This window comes from Procambarus clarkii, chromosome 15, assembly GCF_040958095.1.
Source record: "Procambarus clarkii isolate CNS0578487 chromosome 15, FALCON_Pclarkii_2.0, whole genome shotgun sequence".
In the NCBI taxonomy this organism is placed as follows: Eukaryota; Metazoa; Arthropoda; class Malacostraca; order Decapoda; family Cambaridae; genus Procambarus; species Procambarus clarkii.
In genome coordinates this window covers 44300755-44309976 of record NC_091164.1, presented here as the reverse complement: position 1 = coordinate 44309976, position 9222 = coordinate 44300755, and the positions used below count along the sequence as shown (strand labels likewise).

Here is a 9222-nt window from a genome sequence, read left to right as displayed (position 1 = left end):
TTGCAAACTGTTTATTGCTCGTAGTGAAGAAAGGGAGTCAGAAATAATTAAGCTGTCTACTTCAGTGTTGTCAATAATTTCGAGTGCTACCAGGCTTAGAATGTAGACTTCCTGTGTTGAACTGCGAGTTAAGTTTCGTATAATTTCGTTATAAAATATGATTATTTCAGAGTAAAAATGTGTATTTCCATGTTCTACATTCAGTACCAACATTATAGTGAGTAAATATATCATATTTCTTCATTACTTACGTAATGCTAGGAAGCATCATCTCAAATGAAGTAGTTTCCTGAACCTACTGGGCCGTCATATCTACACTTGAAACTTTGTACGGAGTCTGCCTCCACAACATCACTTCCTGATGCATTCCATTTGTCAACTACTGATACTAAAAAAGTTTTTTGTATCTCATTTGGGCACTCATTTTTCATGATTACCTTTTTTTAGTGTGTGTGTTTTTTGAAGGAAAGCAAAGAAATTGCACATAACTACAACTACAATTTATTTAATAAGCATTTCTAAACTGAACAAAACTTTGAGGGTAATTAATAAAAATAAAAACTAATTTGAAAACAAATCTTTCTTGAGCAACATAGGGATGCAAAATTAACATGACGATGATTTGGGCAAAGAACATTTGCCAACCCAGGGGTAGAGAATACTTGTTATTTTCTCTTTGCTTTGCTACTTAAAGCTACTCAAATCAAAGGGAAGAGTGTTTCTTCCATTTCTTCGTTGTCAGTCTGTGACTCAATACTGACTACACTGTTGTCACTGTCGGTCTCGGATTCCTCGGAATCTTGACTGTCTGTTTGAAATTTGTTGTACTCTACTTCCCTGTCTTCAGAAAACAGGTTAGTTGCCTCAATTAGTTTAATTTGATAGAATTTTTTCATATTTAGCAAGAGGGCCGTAAGTCCACTGGTTACATGCTGGAATGATGACTTCTTTATTGAGTATTTACCCTGTTCCTGTAAAACAAACACACATCATTATTTCAGGCATTTTTTAAATTAAATGTTTGTTTTCCTAACAAGTGTTTCATTTAAACTTTAACCAGTAAAAGTGATAATGAAAATATATTACAATTTGTGTCTACAAAATGCTTTTACTAATTTTACTTAGTTTAGACACAAACAACAATGATTACGCTACCTGTTAAAATAATTACCAAGTAGCTATAATGCAATAACATTAATTTCAGTGGAGTAATTAAGTTAATATTGATACCTGATACTAACTTCAATTATCCAAGAGGGTGGAGCACTTTTGTTTTGTACATCATCTAGTCTTTGTGTTATCTCTTAAGCTTTTTTCTGTAGAAATCCAAGAAATCTTTTCATTTCCAGTTGAATGACATTTTGTTCTTCCATAGTCCTGTTGTACATATGCAGCTTTTCTGCAGCATTTCTCTTTTCTTGAAGAGTAACTTAAAATATTCAAAAATAAAATATAAAGTAAATTATTTAATAAGGAACATGAACAACTCTGTCATTGTAGGATGCATGTATTATGCAACAACAATGCAATCATATGTAATCATTTTTAAGGTATCTTGTTAATATTATTATCTTAAAAATATAAATTAGGCATGGACTTCCATTTGTCCATTACCATAATGAGTAAGTTTGAATTAACATGTTAGTAGCTAACAATATTTATCCTCATTGACAAGGCCAATATGCACAGAAAAATAACCAAATATACTTACCATTATCAGTTGGTTGAGGAGTGCCATTATACCATGGAAAGTTGCCCTCTTCAGCAATGTCCACACTAAGTTTTTCTGTATTGTCTTCATTGTAGACCGCTATCAGTTCCCTCAACTTTTTCTTGTCTGCTTCAATCTTTGCACGGTATCGTGATCTCATTTTGCTTGAAACTGAAAGAAACACTTTGTTACTAGTAAATAAGATTATAGTTGATAAATTTGTTTTGTATATAATTAGTAGTGAATACCTACACAAAAGTAGCAGAACACACTACATAAATATTTGCTAAGCACTTTTTTTTTAACAAGCTTAGGTATACACAGCAATATGCTGCTATCCTATTATGTATGAAAGACCACAGTGTAGATCAAAAACCTCACAGGACAGCCAGTCATACATGGAATCTGGAGAGAATATGAAATGTATGGCTGATCTATTAGCCTCCACTAACAAAATCGGGGTACAGCACAAGAATATCTTCCAATATTCCTGAGTGTATGAAGTAATAACAAAACTCAAAGTACATCATACCATTTGTTCTGAAGTCATTGATAACAGGGCAATCACATATATAGTGATAGACAGTATGTCCTAGCTTTTGTTCACATAGTTTACAACTGGAATGATTTCCATTGGCAGATTCATTACCTGCAGGCACCTGCCATAGATATTGATATCTCAACTTAATTTTGACAATTACCTATAATTACATAGGACAACACCTAAGTGAGATGGTATCCATACAAATCTACCTGAGAAATAAATGACATTAGATGTGTTTAGATAAAAAAAAAGTCATTGTTTTCTTGAAGTATTTTACAAACACTAAAAGATTTTTGTTTGTTTTATCAGTCCCTAACTTATACATAAGCTTTAACATACCTGCTACACTGGATATGTGGGATTTCTTGGTTCTAATTGAGTCACATACTAACTCTATCCCCTTTTGAACATCATTTTGAGAAACTGATCTGTTGAGAATAGAAGATACTGTTTACTATAATGTTTACTAAATGCAAACATGTAAAGACCCTGATTAATTAAAAAAAAAATTAACTTAAATTTTTAGGCAATGGTCACAATGGCATTTTATGATGGCTGACAATTACTGTACAAGAACTAAACATTTAAAATAATAAAGAAATGTTTTGGCAATTTTATGATTTATGGTACTGCATTGATTTTACAGTACAATAACCTTGTTAAAATATATAAGAGTATTTCAAAACAGTGTTTCTTACTATATATTTTACAAGCAAACCTTTTATTTAAACTCTGGGCTAAGTTGGTTAACTCTGCAATCCAGATGAGAAGTTGTTTTTCATCAAGAGATAAGTCAGCTAACTCCTTTCTTATTAACTCTGCAGCTTCTTTTGCCTATCAACAGGAGGAAAAACTGCCCTGTTAGTATAATAAATGTTGCAATTTTTATTTAATATTTGATATTACAAAAAAAAACAATCCTTACGAGCCTAACTGCTGATGAAGGCTGTTTAATGGCAGTAAATGTTATTTTTATTTTTATTTTTGAATGTTTTTTTTTCCTGTGCACTTATATTAGTGATTCATGATCATTGTTGCATATATTCAATGAATAAAGCAAATTACTTGCCTTACAAAATCTTGAAGCTAGAACACGAGCTAAAGAGTCATGTTTACGTTGGTTCCAAAAAAATGAAGATTCACTAAGTTCTTCTTCACGCTCTGAAAAAAAGGGACAAAAAATAACTCCCTTCAATGAATATGTAAATTGAAAATAATTCACTTTTATGTAGGCGATGAGTCACAATAACGTGGCTAAAGTATGTAGACCAGACCACTCACTAGAAGGTGAAGGGACGACGACGTTTCGGTCCATCCCTGAGTTCCAATGAGTTCCCTGTTGGGTTATTTGTGGACCTGCGTAAAGCTTTTGACACTGTCAACCACCAAAACCTTCTTCTTAAATTACATCATTATGGAGTCAGAGGACACTCCCTGCAATACCTCAAATCCTACCTTACTGACAGGCTCCAATATGTTTCTGTGAATAATACAATTTCTTCCACCCTACCCATCAACATTGGTGTTCCTCAGGGCAGCATACTTGGCCCTCTTCTCTTTCTCATCCACATTAATGACTTTCCAAATGCCTCCCAACACCTCAAACCAATTCTATTTGCTGATGACACAACCTTCATTTACTCCAGTCCTGACCCCCTTGCTCTAAATGCCACAGTAAATACTGAGCTAAATAAAGTCCATCTTTGGCTAACTGCCAACAAACTCACTCTTAACATTGACAAAACTTTCTATATTCTGTTTGGCAACAAATCCTCTAATCAAATAAATTTCAAAATAAACAATACCCAAATTTGTAACAAATTAGATGGCAAATTCCTTGGCATTCTCATTGATCACAAGCTGAATTTCCAGGGACACATTCTAAATATATCAAAAAAAGTTTCAAAAACTGTGGGCATTCTTTCTAAGATCAGATATTATGTACCACGCCCTGCCCTGGTGACTCTCTATTACTCCCTTATCTATCCATATTCAGATTCAGATTCAGATTCAGATGTTTATTCAGGTAAGGTATATACATACAAGTGATGTTACATTAATGGATTGATATATAGATAGAGCTAGTACATACAATGCCTAAAGCCACTATTACGCAATGCGTTTCGGGCAAAAGACCATATCTCAACTATGGTATTTGGACCATATCTCAACATATGGTATTTGTGCTTGGGGCTCTACTACCCAAAATCACTTACGTCCTCTAATTACTCAACACAAAGCTGCTATTAGGACAATATCCAACTCTGGCCCCAGACATCACTCGGTACCCCTACTCAAATCTCTGAATATGTTAGACATTATGTCACTGCACATTCTCTCATGTGTATTATACATATATAAAACGCTAAACTATAATGCCAATCCTGATCTCAAAAGCTTCATAGAAGGTTGTAACAGAACCCATGAGCACTACACCAGAAATAAATACAGTTTTGATATTCCTAGAGTACGACTTAATCAAACTAGAAATGCTCTACAAATCAAGGGGCCCAGAATGTGGAATGACCTTCCCAACCATGTTAAAGGCTGTACCTCTCTCAACCAGTTTAAGATAAAAACGAAGCTATACCTAATAAATTCCCTGTAACCTACCTTACCCTTCTATTGTCAACCAATGTCTGTTTTTTTTAAAGAGCGCTGTTTGTCGACATAATTGTATTTGTGCTGTTTTTTCAGCTATGTTTTCATTTCTTGTTTTCATTCTACTCTTTATGCTCAATTAGTATTAAGCTTGTCATTTAAGTTTTTCATGCCCGAAGCGCTTTGCGTAATAGTGGCTTTAGGCAGTGTATGTACTAGCTCTACCTATAATTCAACCAATCTTTGTAAAAATTTCTTGTATGTATGTACCTTACCGAAATAAACATTTTATTTTATTTTATTGTTATTTTATCCTGGACCATTTTCAAGTCAATTGTGATGAGGAAGTAGAGACAGGCAATAAATAGGCTAGAGAGAGCTGAGGAGCAAAGTAAGGTGTATTTTAGGGGATAGTAATAATAATAAGAGCTGCAGAGGGCCTATTGGCCCATACGAGGCAGCTCCTATTATAACCACTGAATGAGAAGGAGATAGGAATAAGAAGACGATAGCAAGGGAGCGTAGGAGAAGACAATGAACAGAAAAAAGGGAGAAGAGAGAAAGAAAAGGAAAGAGAAAGAAAAGATAGATAAATGGAAGGGGCAGGCTTATATTAGGTCACGTTTGTTAGAAAGATTACAGCATTTGAGTATATACTGTGAAAGGGAAGAGTCCACAGCAACAAAGCCAGGACTCAAGTTCATGTTAGGTACATTGTGTATTAGAGCCGATTCAACAAGACGGCGTCTGTGGAGAGTAGAGGCAGGAAAGATTATTTTGGAGGAAGACCAATCTATGGGATGATTAGAATCCCTCACATGGCAGAAGGGAGCATTGTTAGTGTCTGCAGACTTGACACTTCTCTTGTGTTCTTTAAGTCTGTCATTCAGTGTACGGCCAGTTTCGCCAAAGTATTGTACAAGATGAACAGGAAATAGAGTAGACACCAGCAGCAGGAGGAGCATTTTTTTTTTTTTTTTTTGAGGAGCACTGTGAACTAGATTGCTACGAAGTGTGTTAGTTTGTTGGTGTGTTAGTTAGTTCTTATTCGTATCTCCTTCTCATTCAGTGGTTATAATAGCAGCTGCCTCGTATGGGCCAATAGGCCCTCTGCAGCTCTTATTATTATTACTATCCCCTAAAATACACCTTACTTTGCTCCTCAGCTCTCTCTAGCCTATTTATTGCCTGTCTCTACTTCCTCATCACAATCGACTTTAGAATGGTCCAGGACGGACTGAAACGTCGTCATGCCTTCACCTTCTAGTGTGTGGTCTGGTCAACATTCACTTTTATACTATCTATATTTTACTTGCTATATTAATCAAATCCAATTCATATACACAAAGTTGTAGGGTGACACCAGGTGTTGCTAGTTACTGAAGTCATCTCATTACATATAATAAATATCACTAACAAGTTTTAATAGATTATACCTTCCTCATTGTAACAATGCACTATAAACTAACCGGCTTTCAACATGTTTTTGGTGGTACTGTTGTACCGCGACATATAGCTGAAAATTTGCTCGGTTTCTTCAGCTGTGGTCAAACCACTTCCGTGCTGCCAGCGTCCTCCATACAAGACCTATAATTAAGATGTAACACACTGTAAAATAATTACAAGGAAAGAATATTAGTCGATTGCTCAAAAATTTACTTATGACTAAATACTTTATTCTGATTAATAGCTTTTTAACCCTAAAATAACGTTACATTTATACCCGTTATTTTGACAAATGATAATTATTTACCTGGCAATACCATGCATGTGCTTTTGCATGCAAAACACCTAGGAACGGCTTTGTCTCCAGTAGGGTGAATTTTTTATTTTTTTCTTGAATTTTCAGGGCCCATGGCCAGTATTGACATATGATGTCCTGGCAGATGTACTTGGCACTTTTGAAGTAATTTATATGGAGATAGTGTGCATAGCCAAAAACCTCACCACGAGTCATATTGCACATTTTGAGAATTACACCATGCCGGCATGATGCAAGGCTTATGCCAGTCTCGTCCAGGGATTTGTGTGTATACGATTCGTTTCGCGCCGCTTTCCACAACGAGACACCACAATTTTGGCTGTTCTGCAAATCAAATATAAATGATATATATTATATATATATATATATCATATATATTATATAAATATATATATATATATATATATATATATATATATATATATATATATATATATATATATATATATATATATATATATATTATATAAATACAGTATATATAAAATATATAATAAATAATGAAAAGAACCTAACCTGATGGGTTATATAAAAGTGATATAGACCAACAGAAATATAGCATCTTACTCAATATGGCTTCAGACCCCAAAAATCACCATTTATATGGTGCATGTAGCTCTTGACAAACGTTGAGTACTCTATGTTTTACTTGTTGACTTGCCTGTGGGTTAAAAAAACCTAACTACTTGTTATAATATATATATATTAACTCTGTAAACTGTAAGACATCATGACTGTCTTTTCCCAATGGTGTAGTGGGTTAAGACACTCGCCTGGCATTTCGCGAGCGCTTTGTCCTGGGTTTGTATCCTGGCCTTGGAAGATTTACTGGGCATCAACCCTTAACTATGGCCCTCCCCCCATGTTTACCCAACAGTAAAATGGGTACCTGGTTGTTAATGGATTTGGTGGGGTCATATTCTGGGGAACATAGGAATAACGACTTGCTTGAAACACTATGCGTGCTAGTGGCTGTACAAGAATGTAAAAAGTCTTGTATATATAAATAAAAATATAAAATCTATGTACAGTTTACAAAGTCTGTACACATAACATTTACCTTTGTTTTTAAGCTCTCTATATGGTTAAGGTGATTAGTCACATCATTGTCAGCAGCAAAGACACTCTGAATAATATGATTCTCTCAATCCTCTGAAAGAAACAAAATGACAGTATTTACATAATTTACATTGATTTGTTTTCAGTTTTGATGATTGTGTAAATATATATTACTTAATGTTGTAATACATGAATAACGCTATTATGTATTGCATGTAAGAATTTTTCAGATATTGATATATTTACATAACGAATAATGTATTGTGATATATAAGTTACCCTAGTAGAAATGTATTAATCGTTGAAAAATAAAAAATTATCCTACAAAAGGAAAATTATTTAAGAACTGTACCTTCCAACTTTTTCATATCGGAATAACTTTTTGTTGCCATCAATATGTATGGCAAATAGGTTAGTATGACAAGCAGGGCACACGGTCTTATTGTAGCTTTGGACATTTGCAAGTTCATACTCCATAAATCTCCACTCCTGGAATGTTCTTTTAGCAGCTTCAAAGTTGATGCAACCATCCTGAAATATATACTAAATATAGAATTTGCATGGATTAGCCCCATATATTGGGGGAGTGGGTAGCACAAGTTATAGTGCAAGATTGAACAACTACGTTCCCAGCCTAGTACTGGGAACCTGGTTCCCAGCCTAATACCGGGAACCTTGTTCCCAGCGTAGTGCTGGGAACCTAGTTCCCAGCACTAGGCCCAGATGTGGCTAAGCCATGCAAGTTGCATGAGTTAGCCATATATATTGGGGGAGTGGGTAGCACAAGTAGCAGTGCAAGTATGAAGAACTACGTAGGAAACTATAAGGATGAAATTAATGCTTTTTTGTTTTACTTTTGAATAATGTTTTGAACCGCTGGACAGCTTTTAATTAAATAAAGAGTTTACCAATTAGGAGCAATAACCAATTACTTTATTTGCATAGAGAGTTTGCACAGATTTAGTTTGACTCGGGGGATATCAGAGAGATATTGATTTCTGGTGTGGTGATTATGGGATCCTTTACATCTATCAAGGAAGAGTTTCAGATCAGGATGTGCATTTAGGAACAAGGTTTTGTACATGTAAGTGGCACAAGAGAATGTGTGGAGTGGGTTCATATTTTTATGTATTATTATATATACAGTTTAATGTATACAGGTACTTACATTACATATATAAAATTAATAAATACTTACTCTTCCATTATGAGAGCCAAGCGCTTGGAGCGCTATTAACAAGGATTTCATTGATAAACCTGGGCTGTTCCTTTTAAGGAAATGCCAGTTGTTCAGGAGTTTGGTGCTGAAGAATGTGTTACTTTTCCTGGCTGATGAGCAGAAGTATCCACCATCATACAACATCTTAGCATCTGCAGGAAGGCTGTATCCACACTCTTGACACTCAAATATGGGCAGATAAAGGTCATACCTGCCTAGAAAGCTTAGTTTTAGTATTTATTCCTAAAATAAAGCAGCTTATTTTGAATCTTTTGTAAAACTCATCTCCATCACTGAATGAATATGTTTGTGTCTCAAAGATTGAA

The 9222-nt window shown here is 34.7% G+C and overlaps 1 protein-coding gene and 3 long non-coding RNA genes across 5 annotated transcripts in view; all 4 read right to left on the bottom strand.

Moving 5' to 3' along the window:
- Positions 1-576: 576 nt before the first annotated feature.
- Positions 577-1306, bottom strand: LOC138365145 (uncharacterized). The gene is made up of 2 exons (XR_011228693.1): positions 1242-1306; positions 577-971 (listed from the first exon to the last, which is right to left on the bottom strand). It is a non-coding gene; the product is annotated as an uncharacterized lncRNA (long non-coding RNA).
- Positions 1307-1571: 265 nt separating this feature from the next.
- On the bottom strand, positions 1572-6428 carry LOC123759173 (uncharacterized). Its single transcript, XM_069325228.1, has 5 exons — positions 6326-6428; positions 3325-3416; positions 2974-3089; positions 2595-2683; positions 1572-1882 (listed from the first exon to the last, which is right to left on the bottom strand). Exons 1-5 carry the CDS (start codon positions 6366-6368, stop codon positions 1665-1667), a joined length of 558 nt encoding a protein of 185 aa, XP_069181329.1. The 5' UTR covers positions 6369-6428; the 3' UTR covers positions 1572-1664.
- A 106-nt stretch (positions 6429-6534) lies between these two features.
- LOC138365144 (uncharacterized) lies at positions 6535-8218 on the bottom strand. The gene is made up of 3 exons (XR_011228692.1): positions 8030-8218; positions 7679-7770; positions 6535-6942 (listed from the first exon to the last, which is right to left on the bottom strand). It is a non-coding gene; the product is annotated as an uncharacterized lncRNA (long non-coding RNA).
- A 662-nt stretch (positions 8219-8880) lies between these two features.
- The window catches only part of LOC138349628 (uncharacterized), a 1417-nt gene continuing 1075 nt past the window's right edge, over positions 8881-9222 (bottom strand). The window contains exon 3 of one of the 2 annotated variants that reach the window (XR_011228690.1): positions 8881-9111. This is a non-coding gene — a long non-coding RNA (uncharacterized lncRNA). The remainder of the gene's footprint in view (positions 9112-9222) is intronic. The other variant, XR_011228691.1, reaches the window with a different exon arrangement.